This window comes from Trypanosoma melophagium (genome assembly GCF_022059095.1).
Source record: "Trypanosoma melophagium isolate St. Kilda chromosome Unknown ctg20segment0, whole genome shotgun sequence".
NCBI classification, from domain to species: domain Eukaryota; phylum Euglenozoa; class Kinetoplastea; order Trypanosomatida; family Trypanosomatidae; genus Trypanosoma; species Trypanosoma melophagium.
The window spans coordinates 233036-256670 of NW_027125150.1; the positions used below are offsets into that span (position 1 = coordinate 233036).

At 37.0% G+C, this 23635-nt stretch overlaps 6 protein-coding genes across 6 annotated transcripts; all 6 read left to right on the top strand.

Annotated features, from left to right (window-relative positions):
• Positions 1 to 298: 298 nt before the first annotated feature.
• LSM04_006125 (Dynein heavy chain) lies at positions 299 to 12661 on the top strand (the record flags this gene model as incomplete). Its single annotated transcript, XM_067331346.1, has 1 exon — positions 299 to 12661. The coding sequence occupies one exon, from the start codon at positions 299 to 301 to the stop codon at positions 12659 to 12661; it is 12363 nt and encodes a 4120-aa protein (XP_067192182.1).
• Positions 12662 to 13809: 1148 nt separating this feature from the next.
• On the top strand, positions 13810 to 16008 carry LSM04_004623 (uncharacterized protein; the record flags this gene model as incomplete). The annotated part of the gene is made up of 1 exon (XM_067331347.1): positions 13810 to 16008. One exon carries the CDS (start codon positions 13810 to 13812, stop codon positions 16006 to 16008), a length of 2199 nt encoding a protein of 732 aa, XP_067192154.1.
• A 1170-nt stretch (positions 16009 to 17178) lies between these two features.
• LSM04_001010 (uncharacterized protein) lies at positions 17179 to 17542 on the top strand (the record flags this gene model as incomplete). Its single annotated transcript, XM_067331348.1, has 2 exons — positions 17179 to 17239; positions 17334 to 17542. 2 exons carry the CDS (start codon positions 17179 to 17181, stop codon positions 17540 to 17542), a joined length of 270 nt encoding a protein of 89 aa, XP_067192074.1.
• A 60-nt stretch (positions 17543 to 17602) lies between these two features.
• LSM04_007006 (uncharacterized protein) lies at positions 17603 to 19250 on the top strand (the record flags this gene model as incomplete). Its single annotated transcript, XM_067331349.1, has 2 exons — positions 17603 to 18076; positions 18405 to 19250. 2 exons carry the CDS (start codon positions 17603 to 17605, stop codon positions 19248 to 19250), a joined length of 1320 nt encoding a protein of 439 aa, XP_067192207.1.
• Positions 19251 to 19572: 322 nt separating this feature from the next.
• Positions 19573 to 20340, top strand: LSM04_008881 (uncharacterized protein; the record flags this gene model as incomplete). The annotated part of the gene is made up of 2 exons (XM_067331350.1): positions 19573 to 19771; positions 19832 to 20340. 2 exons carry the CDS (start codon positions 19573 to 19575, stop codon positions 20338 to 20340), a joined length of 708 nt encoding a protein of 235 aa, XP_067192253.1.
• Positions 20341 to 20737: 397 nt separating this feature from the next.
• LSM04_006425 (uncharacterized protein) lies at positions 20738 to 22669 on the top strand (the record flags this gene model as incomplete). Its single annotated transcript, XM_067331351.1, has 1 exon — positions 20738 to 22669. The coding sequence occupies one exon, from the start codon at positions 20738 to 20740 to the stop codon at positions 22667 to 22669; it is 1932 nt and encodes a 643-aa protein (XP_067192189.1).
• Between the last annotated feature and the right edge of the window lie 966 nt (positions 22670 to 23635).

Genomic DNA, 23635 nt, shown 5'->3' on the forward strand with positions numbered 1-23635 from the left:
GATTCTTTTCTTTATTTGTTTCTTTCTTTTTTCTTCTCTTTTTATGCGGTTTGGGAGCGTAACTTGCAAGGATTTTTCTTAATAGAACTCCTATCGTTCTTTCATTGGCTCTGTTTAATGAGTTGCATTCTGTCCGTTGAGAGTAATAGAGTGTATAGATGAAGGAAAAATGAATGAAGGCAACCTCAACCACTGTTTTGTGAATTGTTTCATTGTATTTTGTATGTTTTTCCTTTGTTTGTTTGTTTTTTTTGCTTGGGAATAGAAGATTTTTTTCTTTACAAAACACAAAGGGAAGATGCTATCAAAGAGAAAGTCTAGTCCTGACTTTGTGGAGTCGCTGCATGAGGCCGCTAAAGCCGGTGAGAACACCTTGCAGAGTAAGCTTGAAGCAAATGTGCAGAAGGAACTCGAACGAACAACTAGTCCTCATCAACTTTATCGGTTTCAGAATCCAGACAACTTTAGCCATGATCCAAGTCGAACGAAACTGCCAGCATCTAAAAGAGTACAAAAAAAGAAAGATGAAAATACGAAAGTGGAGTCAACTAATGTTTTTCTCACCCAACAAGAGGAGTTACCTGGTGATTCTTTGGCTAAAGCACTGACATTGTGGGATTCACAACTGGAAGAGAAAGACAGTGAGATTTTGCGAATGATTCAAAAAGCTATTAGACCACCTACTAAGAAGTCTATTACTCATGTAGCTCCTAATGATGCAAATGCTATTCGTTATCTAAAAACAGATGAAGATTGTATTGCGTTTTTTGCTGCTCATGGTTCTGGTAGTCATGTCAAGTATGTTTACCTTACTCGTGCCCCTCAGTTGCTTGAATTCAGACCCTATGACTTATGTGTAAGTTCTGTAAAGAGTGGAGTAAAAGAAAAGGAACATTATATAATGAGCGCAACTGGAGTTGTTCATGTTAGACCTGGTGAACCTTCTGAAGTTGTGAGTTTAGCAGAGTGGATGCGAGAGTCATCATTGTTTGATGTACTTCGAAAAATTCATTTCTTTAAGACCTATCTTATCTACAAGGCATTTTTCAGATGGTACAGAAATCTCCGAGCCAAACAATTTCTACGAACACGCAAGACACTTTCAAAGGAGTTACTATTATCCAAAGCTACATTTAGTGTACCTGCTATGGAAGTCTTAAGGACTTCATATGATTTAACTACAGAATCTTTGGTATTATATGAATCTCAAGGTAAGCATGACTATACCGTGGAAGACTTTAGGACTCAACAGGCGAAACAACGTCAAAAGGCTAGTACCGCCTTTACAAATTGTGTAGAACATATTGAGACAATTGTTATAAAGTTAATTGAAGTGATGAAAGAGAAAGCTGATGTTCCTGATATCAATACAAGAGAAGCGTTGGAACAGTATTTGCTTGCCAACGCTATTGTAACAGGAACGAAAACACTTCGCTCTCAAAGAAAAATGAAGTCTATGCATGATGCTAGGGAAGAACAGTATCAACGAATGAGAGAATTAAAGAGAAGTATGGTTGAATATACTAAACTTGATGAATTTATTCGTCTGGTAGATTTTATAGCATCTGAAACAATATTTCGAAGTGTTCTATTAGATGTACAAGCATTATTTAACACTCTTCGTCATCAGGGAGGTCAAGAAGTACGATCTATTGGTTTTCAAGTCTTACTCTTACCTACTCAGACTGAGATGGTGTTTAATCCTTCCGAAAACTCTATTCGAGGAGCTTGTATGGAAGTTATTGCAGGATGTATGGAAGTAGCAAGTTCAACCTTACGTTTATGCAATCAAAAACAAATGAAAGCTCATTTTACAAAAGTACCTCGTGTTTGGAATATGAGTAGTGAACTTAAGAATGATGCTCGTATGAACTACCTTCAAGCAAGTATCTTACAATTGGTAAGTCTTGATTATGCACAAGCTAATACCAAGATGCAAGTTTATGCTATTACTCTACCTCATATTCACTTCCTTAAGAAGGAATGGAATGATATATTAACTGAATGGGAAGAAGAAACAGGAGAGAAACCTTTATCTTCTATTGGATTGTCCAAATTGTATACAAAATTACAAGAGGCTCATGATGCTCTTCGAGTGTTAATGGCCTCTTTTGTTGGTCATATGTTATGGATTAATGCTGCCAAATTAAAGACTGAAATAGAACCACGTATGCGTATTATACGTGATGGTATTGATGCAACACTTCGGAGCATTACAAGAGATACTATTGTATCACTTCATACGTACTTTAAACAAAAGAATCAACTACTTAATGAACGTCCAGAAACTCTTCCTGAATTTGCTCAATTTGTTGCTAATTACAAAACTATTTTAAATGAAGCAGCTGAAACAGAAGCTACCGTTGCACAAGCTGATGCTCTTTGTGAGTTAATGGAACGTCAACAAGTTGAATTCTTAGAAGATGAAGATAAGCAACTTAAGGAGAGAACATTAGGAAATTCTGGTACATCAGTCTCTCTTCGAATTCTCTTTGACGAAGCACGACTTCACGCTGAAGAATTTATAGAAGAGAATATGCCTTCTCATATTCAGACCTTACAAGAAAATGTAAGCAATGTAGAGGATGAATGCCTAGGATTAAAACAGATTCTTTCTGGAGATGAGTTTGTTGCTCTTACAGACAATATAAAACCTATTATTGAGTATCTAGATGATATCAAGGTTAAGCTTATTGATGTTGAAGAAAGTGAAAAACAACTTACACATTATGCAAAATTATTTGATATTCCAGCTATTGATTGGACGTGCCTTAGTACGATGAATAACTTGCTTAATGTACGTTATGAAACATGGACCCTTCTTGAAAAATTTGTAAACTGTAAAGATGAATGGTTTACTTGCTCCTTAAAGGAACTAGATACTCGTTCTATGGAAGAACAAATTAATTTGATGATTCGACAATCAGGTGCACTAAATAGACTGATTCAAGAGAAGGACTATGAAGATGAGGTGGTACCACATCTTTTAATAGAACTTCAAGCTCTTCGTAGTATAATGCCAGTTGTACATGATTGTGGTAATAAGCATATGACTCATATACATTGGAATGTAGTTTTAAAAGCTGCTACTGGTACAGATAATCGTTACCATGAAGGTATAAACTTACAAACTCTGCACGATTTTAACATCTTGGAATTTAAAGATATTCTTGCAGAACAATCTGGTTTTGCTACAGGTGAATGGAAGATTGTAAATGATCTTGATAAGATTAAGAATACATGGAATGCAATTCTGTTTGAGACTAAACCATACAAAAATCGTGATGGAGTTTTTATTCTAGACCAACTTGAAGATGTCATTCAACAATTAGATGATCATCAAATTGAGTTACAAACTATTATGGCTTCTAGGTTTGTAGCACCTGTTCGTGAACGTGTAGAAGAATGGATTCGTAATCTTCGTCTTGTTGGTGATGTTATTGATGAATGGATAACACTTCAAAAAAATTGGATGTATTTGGAATTCATTTTTTCTTCAGATGATATAAAAGCTCAACTTCCTGAAGAAAGTGCACAATTTAATGAAGTGGATGAACTATTTCGAACATTAACTATGAAAGCATATACTCTGAAAAATGTTTATCAAATTTGTACAGAGAATGGTCTTTTAGATCATTTAAAAGAGAGTAATGCAAATATTGATCATATTCAAAAGAGACTTGAAGACTATCTTGAAACAAAGCGTGCTGCATTTCCACGTTTCTATTTTCTTTCAAATGATGAATTACTTTCTATTCTTTCAGATGTTCGTAATCCTAAAGCGGTTCAACCTCATTTATCAAAATGTTTTGATTCTATAGCAGCTTTGGTTTTTGGTGGGGATGCGGCAACAGAGATTACAGGAATGCTTTCAGGAGAACGGGAAGAAGTAAGTTTCGAAAAAACTGTTTATCCAGTTGGTAATGTGGAACAGTGGTTATGTCAAATAGAAGAAATGATGAAGTCATCTCTACTTATGCATATGCGAAAGACAGTTGAAGCGTACCCTCAAAAAGTACGAGAACAATGGTTTTTTGATCATCCTGCACAGTGTATTCAAGCTGTTGATATGATTGTTTGGACTGGTGAAGTTGAAGAAGCTATAGCTTCAGGAACCCTGGATATTTATCGTGAATCTTATCAAGGACAGATTCTTCGAACAGTTGATCTTGTAAAACAATCGTTGTCAAAGTTGCAAAGAACTCTTGTTTGTACCCTAATTGTACTAAATGTACATAATCGTGATATTGTACAAACGCTTCATGAAAGCAAAGTTGTATCACCTCAAGATTTTGCATGGGCTCAACAATTACGTTATTACTGGGAATCTACAGAAACTGTGCAATCAGGAATGAGTGTCGCGATTCGACATTGTGGTGCACATTTATGGTATGGTTATGAGTACTTGGGAAATCAACCACGTCTTGTAATTACACCTTTAACAGATCGAGCCTTTTTAACTTGTACAAATGCTTTGGCAATGAATCTTGGTGCTGCACCACAAGGACCTGCAGGTACTGGAAAAACAGAGTCTGTTAAGGATTTGGGAAAAGCTTTAGCACGACAAGTTGTTGTCTTTAACTGTTCTGATGGTATTAATTACAAAACTATGTCTCGTATGTTTGCTGGATTAGCTCAAGCAGGAGCATGGGCATGTTTTGATGAATTTAACCGTATAGAATTAGAGGTACTTTCTGTTGTAGCTCAACAAATGCTTGATATTACTACAGCTCTTGCCCAATACTTGGATGAAATGAATTTTGATGGTCATCAGATTAAATTAAGTAGAAATTTTGGAGTCTTCATTACTATGAATCCAGGATATGCTGGACGTACTGAACTACCAGATAACTTAAAAGCATTATTTCGTCCAATATGTATGATGATACCTGATTATGCACTTATTGCAGAAATTATGTTCTATTCAGAAGGCTTTGCTGATGCACGAACATTAGCACGAAAAATGGTACAACTTTATAAACTAAGTTCTGAACAATTGTCAAAGCAAGATCACTACGATTTTGGTATGCGTGCTGTAAAATCTATTCTTGTATTAGCAGGTGGACTTAAACGTCAGAGTCCTAATGATGATGAAGATATGCTCTTAATTCGTGCTATGCGTGATGCTAATGTTCCAAAGTTTCTTCGTGAGGATACAGTTCTTTTTATGGCTTTAATAAAAGATCTTTTTCCTACTATAAAAATTGAGGAAACACCAAATGATCTTTTATTACGATATGTAAAAACAGAAATGGAGAAAAAAGGTTTACAAATAGTTGATGGACTAGTTACAAAGTCACTTCAACTTTTCGATACCCTTGTTGTACGACATGGTGTCATGTTGGTTGGACAAACTTTTAGCGGAAAAACCACTATCATGCGAACTGTTCAAGGTGCATTGACACAAATAAAAGAAGATGGTCATGATTCAGAGGGTAATACTCCTCTTTTTAACCGTGTACATATTCACTTACTCAATCCAAAGTCAGTTACAATGGGTGAATTATACGGTCAGGTTAATGAAATTACTCGAGAATGGACTGATGGTATTATTAGCAATATTGCACGAAGTATAACGCGAGAAGCACAAGAATCACCAGATCGTCAATGGATCGTCTTTGATGGACCTGTAGATGCTATTTGGATTGAGAATATGAATACTGTTCTTGATGATAATAAATTACTTTGTTTATTTAATGGTGAACGTATTAAACTTCCACCTACTGCAACCTTTATGTTTGAAGTACAAGATTTAGCAGTTGCATCACCGGCTACAGTCTCTCGTTGTGGTATGGTATTTACAGAGCCGTATTACGTAGATGGTGGACGTGGATGGATTCCAATTGTAAAAACTCTTATAGAACAGAAAGCTGCACAGTTTCCGAAATTTCTTGCAGGAAGAGTAAATGAACTTTTAGAACGTCTTCTTCCTATGACATTGGATTTTATACGAAAAGAATGTCGTGAATGGATTGTTTCAGTAGATGCTCAATTAGCTGTATCTTGTATTGAGTTACTTGCTGCCTTTATACGTACACTTGATGATGAAACTTTGTTACCACAAGCGTTACGATCAGAAGATAGTCAAGGAAAAACGGAAGAGGAAGAAGAAGAGGTGGTTTTACCTCCCATTGCTGCACGAGCATCTTCCTACGTTGTCCCTATAGCGAGCGAACCGGAACAATTTGCCGCTCCTAAAATTACAACGGAGACTGTTGCACCAAATGATAATACCTTATTTGATATGTATTTCCTTATGGCTTTTGTATGGTCTGTCGGCGGCAATCTTCGTGATGATTCTCGTGAATTATTTAGTAAATTTATAAAGGAACAATTTGCATCCATACTTCCAGATAAGATTTCAATGGAGGATCAACTTAGTGTTTATGATTATGTTGTACATAAACCATCCATGCAGTTTGTTACATGGCGTCATTTAGTTCCAACCTTCTTTTTTAATGCTCATTTACCATACTTTGATCTTATCGTTCCTACTTCAGAGACTGTCAGTGTTACAACTTTACTTCGAGTTCTTTCTGCGAGTTCTCGACACGTTTTACTCAATGGTATAACTGGTACTGGAAAATCATTAGCTATGACAGATTTTGTAACAGGTACACTTCACGGTGATGATCCAGGAAGTAAGTGGGAATATTTTACTACCGTCCTCAGTGCACAAAGTAGGGCTCGTGATATTGAAGACCGTTTGGAAGGGAAATTATACAAAATACGAAGTAATGCACTTGGACCAACTCCAGGAAAACATGCAGTTTTTGTTATTGATGATTTGAATATGCCAGCACTTGAAAAGTATGGAGCATCACCACCTTTAGAGTTGTTACGTCAACTCATTACACAAGGAGGTTTCTTTGATAAACGTAAATCACCTGCAACATTTAAGGAAGTACATGATATGATTATCCTTGCCGCTTGTGGAGTACCTGGTGGAGGAAGGAATGAAATGACGAAACGTTTAGTTTCTCGTTTTCATTTATTGTGTCAACCAGCATTTGGTGATTTTTCTATTCGCCGTATATTTGGATGTATTCTACATGGATTTCTTTCTGCCTGGAATATGGCAGAAATTCAAAATCTCTCCGGTGACCTTGTTGAAGCCATTAAACAATGTTATGATCGTATTAGTAAAGAAAAACTTCCTACACCAAAGTGTAGTCACTATACTTTTAACTTGCGTGATTTTAGCAAAGTGGTACAAGGTATTATGCAGTTATCACCACATAGTGCTCCTAATCGTGAAGTTATTTTACGTGGTTTTGTTCATGAAGTAAGTCGTGTTTTTCATGATCGTCTTATTGATGATGTAGATCGTCGATGGTGGTGGAAAACATTAGAAGTGGTATTAAATAATGTCTTTCATGAACCTTGGAATCCAGAATTTGAAAATATTCTTTTTGGTGATTATATGCGGCGAGATCACGCTTTATATGGAGAAATACCACCTGGAGATACTTTACAAGAAACTTTAACAGAATATCAAGCAAATTATTTGATTGAATATAACAAATCGGTAGAACTTGTATTTTTTAAAGATGCTATTCATCATATTTCTCGTATTTGTCGTATCTTTCGTCAACCTCGTGGTCATGCACTATTAGTTGGAATGGGAGGTACAGGAAGGCAATCTTTATGTAAACTTGCAGCCTTTATATGTGATTTACCCGTTTATGAGATCTCCATCACCCGTTCTTTTAATATGACTGAATTTCATGATCGTATGAAAGAAATTTTACTCGCAAGTGGATGTAAAGATCAACCCGTTTTATTTTTCCTTTCAGATACTCAAATTGTACGAGAGGAAATGCTTGAGGATGTGAATAATCTTCTTAACACAGGTGAAATACCTGGACTCATGCAGAATGAAGATATTGATCAAATTGTAGAAACTGTTCGTCCACTAGCATCTGCAGCAGGTAAAAAAGAAACTCGTAATGTTATCTTTTCTCATTTCGTTTCTCTTTGCCGTGATAATGTACACGTGGTATTGGCAATGTCACCTGTTGGTGAACCTTTCCGACGTCGATTACGTATGTTTCCCTCACTCGTTAACTGTTGTACTATTGATTGGTTTGATCAATGGCCAGAAGACGCCTTAAATTCTGTTGCCACTCGTATTTTTCAGACTCTTTCATTAGAAGATGATGTGAAGGAACGTCTTATTAAGCTTTGTGTGGCTATTCACATGGATGTCCAGGCACGTTCGGAGGAATTCTATGAGGAACTACGTAGACGAAATTATACGACGCCAAGTTCCTATCTTGAGTTACTTACTTGTTATAACAAGTTACTTGAGGAACAGGGTCAACAGAACACAGAACAGGTAAGTCGATATCAAGGTGGCCTTAATAAGCTTCAAAACACGCAACTCCTAGTAGATGAAATGAAGGAACAACTCGTACTAATGCAGCCAAAGCTACTACAAGCGGCACAAGATACGGAAGAAATTATGGAAAAAGTAAAACGAGAACAAGAAAGTGCTCAAGTTGTACGAGCAGAGTGTGCTAAAGAAGAAGAAATTGCCTTGGGAATACGTCGTGAAGCAGATGGTATTCGAGCAGAGTGTCAAGTAGAATTAGATAAAGCGATGCCAATTCTACGTGCTGCTGAGAATGCCCTAGCAGAACTTCGACCCGATGATATTCGAGAAGTAAAGAGTTTTCAAAAACCTGCCGCACGTGTGGTTTTGGTATTAGAGGCCGTATTAATTCTCTTGGGAGAGCGTGATCTCAGTTGGGAGCGTGCTAAACTTGTTATGAGTCGTATGGATTTTATTAAAGATTTACAAAACTACAAAAAGGATGAACTGACAGAACGTGTTGTACGATCTATACAGAAATATATTAATAATCCAGATTTTCAACCAGATGAAGTGGCAAAAAGTTCCAAGGCATGTAAATCTCTTTCCATGTGGGTATTAGCTATTAATAACTACTATGAAGTTGTAAAGGTGGTAGCACCAAAGCGAGAGCGATTGGCAGAAGCAGAGGCGAAACTTCAGGTTGCCACAGATGCACTTCTTGAGGCACAAAACCGATTAAAAGGTATAGAGGATGAGATTATTGCATTAAAACGAACGATGCAAGAAAATATTGAAAAACGTGATAAACTTGAAAAGGATATTGAACTTACTAAGGTACGACTTAATCGTGCAGAACAATTAATGAGTGGTCTCTCACAAGAACAAGGACGATGGATTAGTTCAATTGAACTCTTACAAGATACGATAGCAGGTTTACCTGGAAGAGTTGCACTGGCTGCAGGATTTATCGCCTATTTGGGACCTTTTACTGGACCATACAGAACACGTATGATTAAAACATGGTGGGAAAAGTGTAAAAAACTTAAAATTCCTATGGGTGCTCAAGCTTTTGAACTTTCAAGTATTGTAAATCCAGTTCAAATTCGACACTGGGGAGCTATGGGACTTCCGCAAGATCCCGTTAGTATTGAAAATGGAGTCATTACACATAAATCTATGCGTTGGTGTCTATGTATTGATCCTCAAGGACAAGCTTGTAATTGGATTCGTGCTATGGAACGTGAAAATAATCTTCGTATTATTAAACTTGGTGATCCAAATTATATGCGGGTGTTAGAAAATGCCATTCGTATAGGAGTTCCTGTACTTATTGAAAATGTTGAAGAAAGCGTAGATGCTGTGCTTGATCCTGTATTACTGCGTCAAACTTATCGTTCACAAGGACGATTATTACTTAAACTTGGAGATACAGAGATTGACTATGATCCATCTTTTAGACTCTACATGACGAGTAAACTACCTAACCCTCATTATTTACCTGAATTACAAATTAAGGTTACTGTAATTAATTTTACTGTAACACAAGGTGGTCTTGAAAATCAACTTTTAGCAGATGTTGTACGGTATGATTGTGCAGAACTTGAGGCAACAGCTATTAAAACTGTGATGGATATTGCAAATGGTAAAAATCAATTAAAAGAAATAGAAGATCGTATTCTACATTTACTTGCATCATCTACTGGAAATATTCTTGATAATGAACCACTTGTTCGTACCCTTAATGAAGCTAAAGAAACTAGTGAAGCTGTAACAAAATCACTTGAAGTTTCAGAAGCTACACAAAAAGATATTGAATTAGCACGTAATCGATATCGTCCAGTTGCAACACGTGGTGCAATTATTTATACAGTTGTTTCTCAACTTTCAGGTTTAGATCATATGTATCAAATTTCTCTTGATTTCTTTAAGCAACTATTCCTACAATCATTAAAACGTACTGAGAAACCTGATGAAGTAGATGAACGTGTTGCTCTCTTATTACCTGCAGTGACATTAGATTCATATAATACTATTTGTAGAGGTCTTTTTGAGAAGGATAAACTTCTTTTTGTGGTATTAATGTTTTCAGCCATATTCCGTCATGAAGGGGTAATTCAAGATATGGAGTGGGAATTTTTGCTAAAAGGTAGTGAAGGTAGATCACTCGTAGATCCTGATGTAGATATTTGGCCAACATGGATGAATGAGTCTGTATGGAATGAATTAACAGCACTTTCACAAGCTTTACCGAATATTTTTGGAAATATCAAGGATGAAATATATGATAATGAGGCAGATTGGTGTAATTGGTTTACAAGTGAAAAGGCATATGATTGGTATCCTAATTCAGTACAAAACTTATCACCATTTCAACGTTTATTACTCTTAAAAGCATGCCGAGAAGATTTAACAAGTTATGGTCTTTCCTTAGTTTGTGCACATTACCTTGGTAAAGCTTTTACAGAGAGTCCTCCATTTGATCTTGAAGCTTGTTTTGCTGATAGTACACCAACGGCACCTATTATATTTGTTCTTACCCCTGGCAGTGATCCTACGGTGCTTTTCACAGAATTTGCAGAACGTAAAGGATTTGGTGATCGTAAATTTATTCTTTCATTAGGTCAAGATCAAGGACCAAAAGCAGAGGAAATGATTCGACAAGCATCTAAAGAAGGGATGTGGGTATATTTACAAAACTGTCACGTATATGAATCATGGATGCCATCGTTGGAGAGATGTTTAGAAGTACTACAATCATCTCCTAACGTTCATGATGATTTTAGACTTTGGCTTACGACTATGCCTACACGAAGTTTTCCAGTTTTATTATTACAATCTGGTATAAAGGTTGTAAAGGAACCACCGAAAGGATTAAAAGCAAATATTCGTGATAGTTTCTCTTTGGAAGTAACACCTGCATTATGGGATAGTCGTACAGAAAATCCAACTACTTGGCGACGTCTCTTATGCTCTTTAACTTATTTTCATGCTGTTATTCAAGAGAGACGAAAGTTTGGTCCACTAGGATGGAATATTCCATATGAATGGAACCAATCAGACTTTTCTGCAAGTCTTAACTCTCTTGCAGCATATATTCCAGAAGATGGGGATTCTCCTGTACCATGGAATGCATTACGGTATATGGTTGGTGTTATTAACTATGGTGGAAGAGTTACAGACTTCCTTGATACCCGAGCTCTTATTAATATTCTTCAAGCATTCTTTAATGAAGAAGTTATTAAACCTGCTCAATTTAACATGACTACAGATGGTGTTTATTGTATTCCTGAAGATGTAGAATCTCTTGATGCTGTAAAAGAATATCTGGCAAATTTACCACCCTTTGAAAGTCCTGAATTATTTGGTCTACACGCTAATGCCGATATCGCATACAATCGTACTACCGCCCGTGGTCAATTAGCAACTATGCTTTCTGTACAACCACGTAGTAAAGGGGTTGCAGGTAAAAGTTCAGAAGAAAAGGTTCTTGACATCGTCGCTGAATTTGAACGTCGTTTACCACCGTTAATAGATAAGACTCAAGCAAGCCCTGAAACGTATCAAATAACAGAAGATGGATCTATGATTTCTCTAGGTACTGTGGCAAGTCAGGAAATTGATGTTTTCAACGCTATTCTACGAAAACTAGAACAAACCCTTCGACAGTTACGTCGTGGTATTAAGGGAGAAGTAGTGATGTCTGCCAAGTTAGAGGCTATGTTTGATGCCTGTTTACTTGGTCATGTGCCACAAATATGGCATGATGGTGGTTACTTGTCTCGCAAACCACTAGCGTCCTGGTTTCAGGATACATTACAGCGTGTGGAGTTCTTCCGTGATTGGAATGATAATGGCATGCCAACAAGTTTCTGGATATCCGGCTTCTTCTTCCCACAAGGATTTCTCACTGGTGTCCTACAAGCTCACAGTCGTCAGCACAAGATTCCTATTGATGATGTTCGCTTTAACACAAATGTCACTCGGTATGAGTTGGTGGATGATATTGTGACTGTTCCAAATTCTGGTGTACTTATTCACGGCCTCTTTCTCGAAGGGGCCCGCTTTGATATGCATAATATGACGTTAGAGGAAAGTCACCCACGGGAGTTATATACTACGATGCCTGTAATTCATCTCGATCCTGTGCGGCTGAAGGATCGCACGTCAACTGAAAAAACGTTTGAGTGCCCGGTGTATAAAACATCTGCCCGTGCGGGTGCTCTTTCAACTACGGGACTTTCCACAAACTTTGTGGTTCTGCTTGATCTTACTTCTAGTGCCACATCTACACCAGATCATTGGACACGGCGTGGTGTGGCATTGCTCTGTATGCTGGATGACTAATAGAACTAGAGGAAGTATATATGTATATATGTATACATATATATACAGACAGTAGAAAGAAAGGAAGGAAAGGAACTGGAGTATGTGTGTTATTACAGAATGCATCTCCTCTTCTTTTGGTTTCCTCAATTTGTTTTCTTCTTTTTTTCTTTTTCTTTTTGTTTTTTGTTTATTATGTACCGTATACTCTGATTCAATGTTAAATTGGAATTTCTTTCTAACTGCAATTGCTAATGTAAAGAAAAGAGAAGATAAAATAGCGATGGATGCCCTCTTCATGAATTATTTGTTAGAAAAGAAAAGAAAAAAATGTGGAACAATGTACATAAATGATGTACTGAAGATGCGTTTGTCAATAAAAAAAAAGGAAAAGAAGAAAAGAAAAAAAAACCACCTCGTACGTTTTCATGTATGTATTTACAAAAAAAAAGAGTAAGAAAGGGTCGCTTGATAGTATCCAACAAGAAACTACGCTCTGAAAAAATAAAATAAGAAAATTCTGCGAATACTGCTGTTATGATATATATATATATATATATGTGATTGGATACTTTAACGTTGCGATTAACTTTTTCCTCCTTTTTTTATTTTTCCTCTTTCTTTATCTACTTTAATAATAAATATAATAATTGGTACTAATAATAATAATAATAATAATTATTATTATTATTATTATTATTATTATTATTATTATTATTATTATTATTATTATTATTATTATTATTATTATCATTATTACTATTACTATTATTATTATTACTATTGTATTTATTACTGTTACTTTTAGGGTATCTCACCATAGTGGTTGATTAGATAGAGGCCGAGGATTGTGTGAACTCCACTTCAAAAGAGGGAAAGGAGAAAAATTAAAAAAAGACAAACATTACAGCGGACCTAGGTAGTGGTGCCATTTCAAAAGGGTATCAGATAAACTAATAGCACGCCTCATCACAGTATCAAGATTACACTTGATTGCAGTCACACCTATTCACAGTAAAATAAATAAATATTTTTTTTTCTGATTACGTGTAAGGGATCTGCGTATCAAATATATATTTTTTTATTTTAATTTTTTTGTTATCCTACGAGCACGACTCTTTTATTGTGGCCTTCAGACAAGGAAGAAGACAACAAAAAAAATAAAGATGATGATAAGAACTCAGTCATTGTATCTACGTCGATGGGGTACAACCTGTTTATTTCGTCCATCACAGGTACGATTTCTATCACAGCGTGGAAAAGGCGAGACAAAGAGTTCTCCACACGATAGTGCGAAAAGCAACAATAGTAGTAATAATAATAATAATAATAATAATAATAATAATATTAACAGTGATGAAAGTAGCACGAATGAACGAGTTGTAGCCCGGACGAGTGAAACGGCTGGAATTAATGGACTTTATGGTAATCGTGCCCAGAATGCCATACGCGGTATGTTGGGACCGCAAGGTCAAGCAGATGCCCGTGAGTCTAAAGCCGTACCAATCTTAGGAAGAGCCACTGTGCAGGGAACTAAATATACATGTGATCGATCTACTGTGTTTGAGAACTGGAGACATGTGTGTGCCGCACCGGTTGGTTGGCATTTGTCTAAACTTGGTAGTGCGACGTGTAAGATGCCGAATGACGTGAATGAGGCAGTGGAATCTTTACAATTACAGATTATTAAAGGATGTAATGTGTTTGAATTGGATGGAAGTTTATCAGATGTGCATCAAAGTATAGCTCGTGCGTTTTATGAAGCTTTACAGGCATTTGAATTAGAACGGGAAGGATTTGTAATGGTTTTTCGTTGTGGTATTATTAAGCAACAACCTTTTCAAGAAGAAGTAACGCAAGTGGAAACATCTAATACAGCCGTAGTGCGAAATCGTATTGTTCCTATATTTGAACGGTATAAAGCCTCTTCTCTTCCTTCTATGCAGTTAAAGACAGGATTTCGTATTAGTGATTTAAGCGATGAACAGTTATCACGTTTGAATCTCCGTCGTGTTTCTAAAACATCTGCGGCAGGACTTTCACCAGATTGGTTAGAAGCTTTTTTTACAAATGTTGCATATAATACAAAACTAGAATGTATTGATGTCCTCTTATTAGATGGTTTTCATACATTATTTGATGGAAGACCAAGAGAACACATTGATGATGATATACTTCAATTATTTGCCTATCTTGAAAATCAAGTAAAACTTGGTGTATTACAGTATTACGGTATATCATCACCTTACTTGGCACCACACATTCATCGTGATTTTCCTGAACTTCCACCAGATGCTATGGTGCCTGATCACATTAGACATCGTCGTCCACTTCCTGCAGTTATAAATCTATACCATGTATTGGAACTAGCAAGACGTGCTGGTGGTGATGGACATCACTTTAGATTTGTACAGTATCCATTTAATTTAACTTTTTCACAGGCTCTTGATAAGCCATTACCGTATGATGGGAATCACACCCTACGATCACTTACACAAGCACTAGGATTAACTACATTAGGATATAGTCCATTAGAGGCAACTGATTTAATGGAGTTACCACAACGTTATCATAATTTTCCCATGGAAGCGGATCTTAAATCACTTCGAATGAATTTCTTTACCGTTTGTGAACGTTGTGTGCTTAAAGAAATGGAAGTGAAGGAGTCTATTGAAAAAGGACCATCTTCTTTACCCCCATTGGAACATTTGTTTGTTGCAAGCGTCTATTTAGCGGCACAACGACAATTTACAAATTTATTCTTTTTTACAAGTTGGGCTACCTATTATATGATTCCCAGATTTCGTCGTGCACTTATGCGATTTAAAGAAGCCTCTTCTACAGACCTGAAAGAATGGTGTAAACAGTATGAGCAACTTGTAAATGACATGCTGCGATTACGCAAACGAATGTTTGAGCATAAAGCTGGTAAATTTGCACTTGAGAGAAATGCCGCCATTGATCGTGCTAGTCCAACACTCTCTATGTGTCCCATGTTAAATCAGAAAGCCATTAATTTTGCCACTTATGGCTGTGATACCGTTTTAGCCGGATTTCACGTCTCCCGTTATTTCCATGAGGCCACAGAGTTGAATCCCGCACGAAATGGGGAGTTAATGATACCGGAATCAGAACTTCATGCATTATGTTCATCGATGGATGTTTCCTACGCGAATTGTTCACCGCCCGATCCATACATGTTGGAGCCAATCGTCACAGAGGGAAAGTTATCACGACAGCGGAGTAAATCAATGGAGTATATGGTGAAGATTGATCCACATAATCCAAAGTTTCCAGATATACCGGAGGAACTGGGAGAGGTGGAAAAGAAGACGAATAATAGTAATGGTAGTAGTAATAAGGTGTGAGAGGGAGAGAGAGAAAGAAAAAAAGAAAGAAGAAAAAGAAAAAAAGAAAACGAAAGGGAAAAAGTAATAGATGAAAGGGGAATATGAGAGGAAGCAAAGTTTAACAAAATTACCGTGATTTTTTCTTTATTTTTCGTTAATTTTTTTTTAATGGTTTTGTGTTTCTTTTAATGACCTTTACTAATTTATTTCTTTGTTTATTTAATGAATATTGCACCGCCATACATAGATGTGTGCACTCTAGAGGAATATTTACAGTCAGTACTGCGTTTTTGTTTTCTTTTTACTTCTTTTTACTTATTTTTTTTTTTTTAGTTTCATCTTTTTCCTTGCAATGTGTGGGCAAATAACGGATGATCAACAATAAACGAAGAAAAAGAAAATAAAAGAAGAAATTAGTTGATATTGTAAAGTGTTGTAGTCCCAATGAGAACTGGGTTTCCAGCACCACATTACAAATGAAAGAAAAAAAAAAGAATAGACGGAAGTTTAAAGAAAAAAAAAACAAGGGAATGATAGAAGGTATTCTTTTTTTATTTATTTTTATTTTCAATCATAGCATTATTTTTTTTTCTACTGTTTGCTACTACCGGTGGAGTTAATTTTATTTTTATTTTTTTTTTTTTACGTTGTACTCCCACGTTTTCCACACGCGTGTTTTTTTTTCTTTTCTTTTCTTTTCTTTTTTTTCTACCGCAGTACTATATTCTGTTATCATTTATGGATATTTAGACCGAAATGGTTGAGCTGTACTTGCTCTTATTCGATGAGTGAAGAAGGAAAGAACGAAAAAAAAAAACATGGATGATATGTAGTTGACATTTGTACAGTGGGAAATCTTTATTCAGCATGGGGAGAATATTATTCTTTATAACTCTCATGATGATGAAGGATATATATATATATATATATTTATTTATTTATTTATTTATTTATTTATTTATTTATTTTTCTTTTTCATGATTGTTTTGATGATCTCACATGCGTGAATTTACTTGTAGAGTATTGCTACGAATACATTACAAATGGTAATTTTTGATCTCTCCTTCTTTCTTTCTTTCTTTCTATTTATTTTTACTCTCTTATCTCTCTATTTATATTAGTACAGAGAAAAAGACACATATATATATATATATATATATATATATATATATATATATATATATATATATGGAATGTGCCCGTATTGCGGTGCGTGTCATTAACGGTGTTGTAAGTAGTAGTATTAATAGTAGTAGTAGTAGTAGTAGTAGTAGTAGTAGTAGTAGTAGTAGTAGTAGTGAACCATCACAAGATGATAACACCAAACCGCGATTACTTGATAGAGCTCATCAGATATTCCCAAAAACCACAATACTCCCACACACTCACAGACGCTATTCCACTAGTGCAGTCTTTACTTGATAGCAGTCTTGGTCTTCTCTGGCTGGATGGTGGTTATAACAGTAATAGTTCTGATGAGGGCACACTACTTACCGCCCCTGCCTATCACTGCAGTCCAACTTACATTGGCGGAGATGCATTAGGACGGTAATGTAGTGGATTCTTACCGGCATTAGTGCATGTATTGCTATTGGGTGAAAAGAAACGAACTATGCGAAATCATAATACCAATACTATTATTAATAATAACATTAGTACTAGTAATATGGATAGGACGGCAATTACTTCAGATACTCTACAACTAAGATGGTGTCCTGTACGTTCCTTTAACACACATGTGGTAGATTTAATTGATCCATTTGTATCCAGTTCTGTAAATAGCACTCTATCACCGGAAGTAAATAGCGATCCCACTCGTGTATCGACATTAAGACATTTGGTACTACACAGTGTACGTGATTTTGTACAGCATATGGAGCGTGTGGTTGTAACACCTTCCTTTAGTACTGTACGGGAATCTCTTTCTCATATCTTTTGGTTCACACAATGGGGCATTTCATATATTGTGTGTATTGTACAGGAAACCCATACATCTGTTTTTATGGATCCCATTAACTCCACACTGGACCTTAGTGAACAGGAGGAGGCGCCATTGTCTTTTCTCCGCAATATGCAGGCTGTGAAGGTGTCTATTGCACTACATGAGAAACTATTCTATATGCCGAAAAAAATAAAAAACACTCATCTAAATAATAATAAGAATAAGAATAATAATAATTCTAGTAGTTTATCCCGTACTTGTTGTTGTTGTTGCTATCGTTGGTGGTGTTTCCGCATTGGTGCCCATCAATGGAAATGATCCACTAGACATTCTCTCATTAATGCAGCAGTTGGAGTCTGGAAATACACCGCCACTCTCGAATTTCCGCCGCAGTACAGTACAGCATATTACACCTGTACAAGTAACACCATTACGATCAACGTTAACAGTATTAACATCAGAAAAATAAGAGAAAGGGGAGGAAGAAGAGGAGGTGGTAGTGCCAACAATAAATGGGAATCATATAGTAAACATAGAAACTTCACATTCTACATCATCATTGTTATCTTTACAAGGATTTGAAACCTCTATTAATGTGGGTCCTTCTTCCCATCACATTGTTTCACATCTTAAGGAACGACTGCAATTAGAAGAAGAACGATTAAAACAGCTGACAGGAGAATTACAGCAATCGAAAGAGCATGGCGTATTTCTTGAACAGGAAGTACATACAGTAGAAGAGAAAGTGTTTGCACTACGTGAAGAGATCCAGTCTTTGCAATGCACTATACAGCCTAGTGGTGATAATAATAATAATAATAATAATAATAATGTCCAAACGACTGTACATCTCAATAACGCCTCTATAGATTCTCATCACCCTCATCAAGGTAATAATGAACAGAAATACACTCTAGAAGATATGAAGACACATTACAAAAATGTAGAAGAACAAATGAGACGATATTACCATACACGTAAGGCAGCATTATTACACCAGCGAGAAGCAGAACTGGCACGTATGGGGGCATTTACTGCAGAATATGCTGAGAAACGTCGTCTTGAGTATGAACAAGCACAAGGGGAATTACAGGCTTTACAAGCAGATATAAAAGCCGCCCAAGATGAAATGCTGCGTTTGCAGAATGAAGCAAATATGGGAAATGTACCATTCTTATCTTCTAATTCTCATACCAGTGTACATCCAATACCTACTGTTGCAGATGATTTGCCTGAGTATGAATTAGATACTTCAAGATATAATACGAGTAAAAATGATAAGGTATTTCTCTCTTTTTCTGCAGGAAAAGAGGCGTGAGTTGGAGCGCATGCAGTTAGAGATGTGTTTGTTACAAGAATAGGTGGATACGGAACGACAGTCAGCGTTGAAATATGGCGTCCTTATCTGAGAAAAATAAACTCTACAAATCTAAAAAGAATCAATCGCAAGAGGAACTGCATATACTGTATAGTATGAAACGGCGAAGTTTACAGTGGAGTGAGGCACGTGATCGTGCTCTCTTAGAGTCTGAATGTTATAAATCTCTTACTGCCTGCTGGAGGGATTACAAAGATAAAATGAAGACAAAAAAAAAATAATAATGGTGCCAGATAATAAAAAGAATAAAGAGCAAGAGAATATGAGTCAGCAGTCCACATCATCATTATCAGTTGCATTACAACGCGCTAATGAAGATTACGCTATGGTACAACAGGAGTGGGAAAGAGAAGAGAAAGAGCAACTAAAACGTTGTTGGAGTATTGAAGATGAGATGGACACACTTGTAAAGTATAATACCGATCTACAGCAGGAAGTAAAGACTCTACAGGCAAAGTGTAGTAAGAAGGGATGAGAACGGCGAGAAGCCTTAGCGGAATTAGAGCATGTAATCCAACAAGGCGCATCTCAAGTGTTTTCTCGCATGAGAATACTTTTAGAAACCCTCTCACGTGAGGAGAGAAAAGAAGACCCACATTATTTTAGTGAAAATGATGATATAAATAGTGTGCAGAATACGGGTGGTGTACATCGTGCACTGCGGATTGCATTATTAGCGGGTTGTCATTGTCCAACAGGGAAAACACTACGGAACAGGCAAAGTGACATTCATCCATTCTCTCACGTTAGAACAAGAGAGGCGGATAATAAGAATGAAACATTTGTACAACCCCTGTTACAGCAGCAACAATTACAAAGAGAAGAACAGCAAAAAGCATGTGAATACTATTTGCAGTTATGCGAAGATTTAGAGGAACGTGCTTGTTTGCAGGCGGAAGAAAAACGCTTGTCGGAGTCTTGCCGTATTTTAGAAACAGCTAAGTTAGAGGCCCGGCGTCGTATAAAGCTGGAACGGCAAACTGTTCGCCAACTTGGTGCTATTGCTACAGAACTTGAAGTGTTGAAGTAATGAATAGATATTACAGTTTGTTATTCTTTTTTTTTTCTCTTTCTTTCCCTCCATTTGTCATCTGGTTTGCTATAAATTTATGCACCAGAAATAATGTGCCGTTTATTGTACTCCTTGGCATGTTATTTATTATTGTTATTGTTATTATTTTGTGTGTTTTTTCTTTTTTTGTTGCTGTGTGTGTGTTACTTGAAATATCCTACCTCCTCTCTTGTACTGTCATTAGAAAACAAAGGAAAAGAAACATAACATGATCACTGAGCTCAAGGCAACTGTGTAAAGCTTGAACCAAAGAGAATATCTTCTATGATTCTTTCTATTTCTATTTCTATTTCTATTTTTCCTTTTTTGATTTCTCAGTAAAAAAACAAAAGCAAACAAACACGAAGAGTAAATAATGCGCGTTTCTTTAATGCCGCCCCCATCACGACTACTACTACTACTACTACCGTTATTAGTACTATTGATACTATTCTCTGTAGTGATGCCTGCCAGTGCGGCGGAGCCGGTTCTCAGTCGTACTGTATATCACGCCATACACTTTGACCGCCGCAGCTCCGCAAGTGGAAAACCCAAAACAACAGGAACGAACAGTATAACAGGCATGTCATTGGGATCCCAATCTTCATTACTACGCGGTGGTATGGCACTCTTTAACCCTACCGCCGCAATAGGCATATACCACCGACAGACGGTATTTCTCCCCACCAGTGTACACATCACACCAACGCAATGGCAACAACTGATTGCATTACCCGTACGGGGAATTATTGCCGCCACATCTCCATTTGATACACATAATGAATGGCTACTGCAACATCACTTTGTACGGGCTGCTGTGCCATTTCCAGTGTACTTTCTCCCACACGATGGCGACACCGCAAGGGAACTGCAGCAAACACTCACTACATTACCAAGTGGAGGATTTGCCGTTGTCTCTGTTGGCGCTAGTGAATCAGCGGTGGCACCGGTATTTAATACCACTGTGACGGGTATTCACCTCTACGCCTCCATGACAGTACGGCCGAAGGAAAGTAAAGGAACTACCACCACAACAGGCGATTTACCGCGAATACTTATAACGGCATCCTTTGATACCCTCGGTGTTGCACCCGCAGCTCCCACTACGGGTGGAGCCTCTGGCAGTGTTGCTGCAATGGAGTTATGGCGTCGATTTGTGGCAGAGGGGACAGCTGCAGCGGAAGAGTTTTCATCATCTTCATCTTCTTCACTTTCACCGTATAGTGTTTCAGTCTTGTTGGGAAATACGGCTCGATTTAACTACGCCGGTACAACACAGTGGCTCTCCAGGCGCCAAGAAGCTGATCTTGATCGTTATCGAATTGTATTATGCTTGGATGAGTTGCTAGCAGCATCTAGTCCTGATACAAATAACACGGATGGAGATGGTAATGAAGAAGAGAAGAATGGTTTAAAGGGAAGTGAAAAGAAACCCTTAACACTTTATATGCATGTGCATGATTCCTTTGCGAAGAGTCCACAGTATGTGAAAGTAAAAGAAATAGCTCAGGCTATTGCGGCACGACAAGGTATCGCTCTTATCATACTCTCTTCAAAGACAGATTATCATCATTATGATATTCGCTTTGAACATGAAGTACTGGCTCATCGACAAATCCCTGCCGTAACGTTTTCCGCAACTCGTACATATCGGATAGATCAACTCTTCCGTGGTAATCGTATTCCCATTCCTGCTACGCTTAACACTACTACACCCGCTATGGCTATGCAATTAAAACGACGAGTGGATTTTATTCATACTTTTGCACAACAACTCTTGCGTGAGCCCAATACAGCAGAAAATGCTTCTGTACAACAACAAGAAGCAGAGAAACAACAAGAATGGTTGGGAAGTGCTGAGTATATGGCGGGTTTATTGCGTTATGCGGCAGAATCGCAGCGAAGTTCTTTGGCTTCTGCAGTAGATGGTAGTTCACCCGTTGTGAAGTACGCCGAAGTACTGGAATCCCACATGAAACAACGTGTGGTCTCATCCACTTCCACCTTATCATTTTCTCAAGGAGCTGCCTCTATTTTACGCCGCACATTATCCACAAGTGTTTCCCTCTCCACATTCCGTCTTCATATCCCCGGTGTGGTGTTAATTGGCCCATATGAACAAGTTATGCGGGTGTTTGTGGAGAACAGTATATCTACCGATTTACTGTTACTCGCTCTAACGATTGTGGTGGTTGGCGGATTTGCCATGATGGAGTTTGGATTTGATAAGACATGGCGTATTCTATTTGACTGCATGAAGGAGGAGGAAGGTAGCAGTAGCCCTAGCAACAGTAAGACGAACCATTAGCGACCGAATAAGAGTTCTGGGTGGAGTTAGAGAGAAGGAATGAGAAAAAAGAAAAAAAAATGTATATATAACAAGAAGAAAAAAGGAAGAAGGGGAATTGAGGAAAGAGAGAGAGAGAGAGAGGGAAAAAAAATAACGACAAAAAGATTTTTTAAAAAATGACGAAAGAATTATTTTATTAACCTTCCCTCCTATTAAACCGAAATCATTCATGTTGAAAGCAAAAGAAAAAAAAACTATACGAAAGAAGGCAAACAAGAACAAAACATAACAAAAAAAGGTACTTGCACTATACGACCAAAAAAGAAAAAAAAACTTGTATACATCTATATACAGAAATACACATGGACACATGTAGAGGAGAGGAGTGAATGCGGAAATGGAATGAAGAAAAACAGAAAAATTCATAACGTAAACTTGTGTGAGATATAAAGAACGGAGAGAAAAAAAGAAATAATCATCAGTGGAATAATATGATGGGGATTATCACAGTGACGGAGGGACTTATTCATGACTTTAAAGGAACAGTCTAATTGGTTATCGGTTTTCGCTGTCTTTTTCTATTCTTTTGTTGCCTTTTTTTTTTTTCTTAATTTTCCATTTGTGGGGCTCACATGAGAAAAGCGACAGCTCCATAATCCACGCTCCATTTCTTTTTCTTTTTTTTTAAATTCCTTACTTACTTATCCATCCATGTACTCATGTAGCGTATTTATTACATAGATGAGACAGATTCTATCCCTGATTGGGGGTATGTTTTTTTTCTTTCTTTGCCTCTCTTTGTTTATATTTACGTGTGTATGTGGTGAATCTTTCCTTGTGAGATGTGTCTGTTTGCTATGTCTAACGACAGGCATTCGTATGGGCCAGAAGTTGTGGTGGCTAGTACTGTTTCTGTTGTTCTTCTTTTTGTTATTGTTGTTGGAAGAGAATACATGTGGGCGTACATTATATTTTTTACCAGTT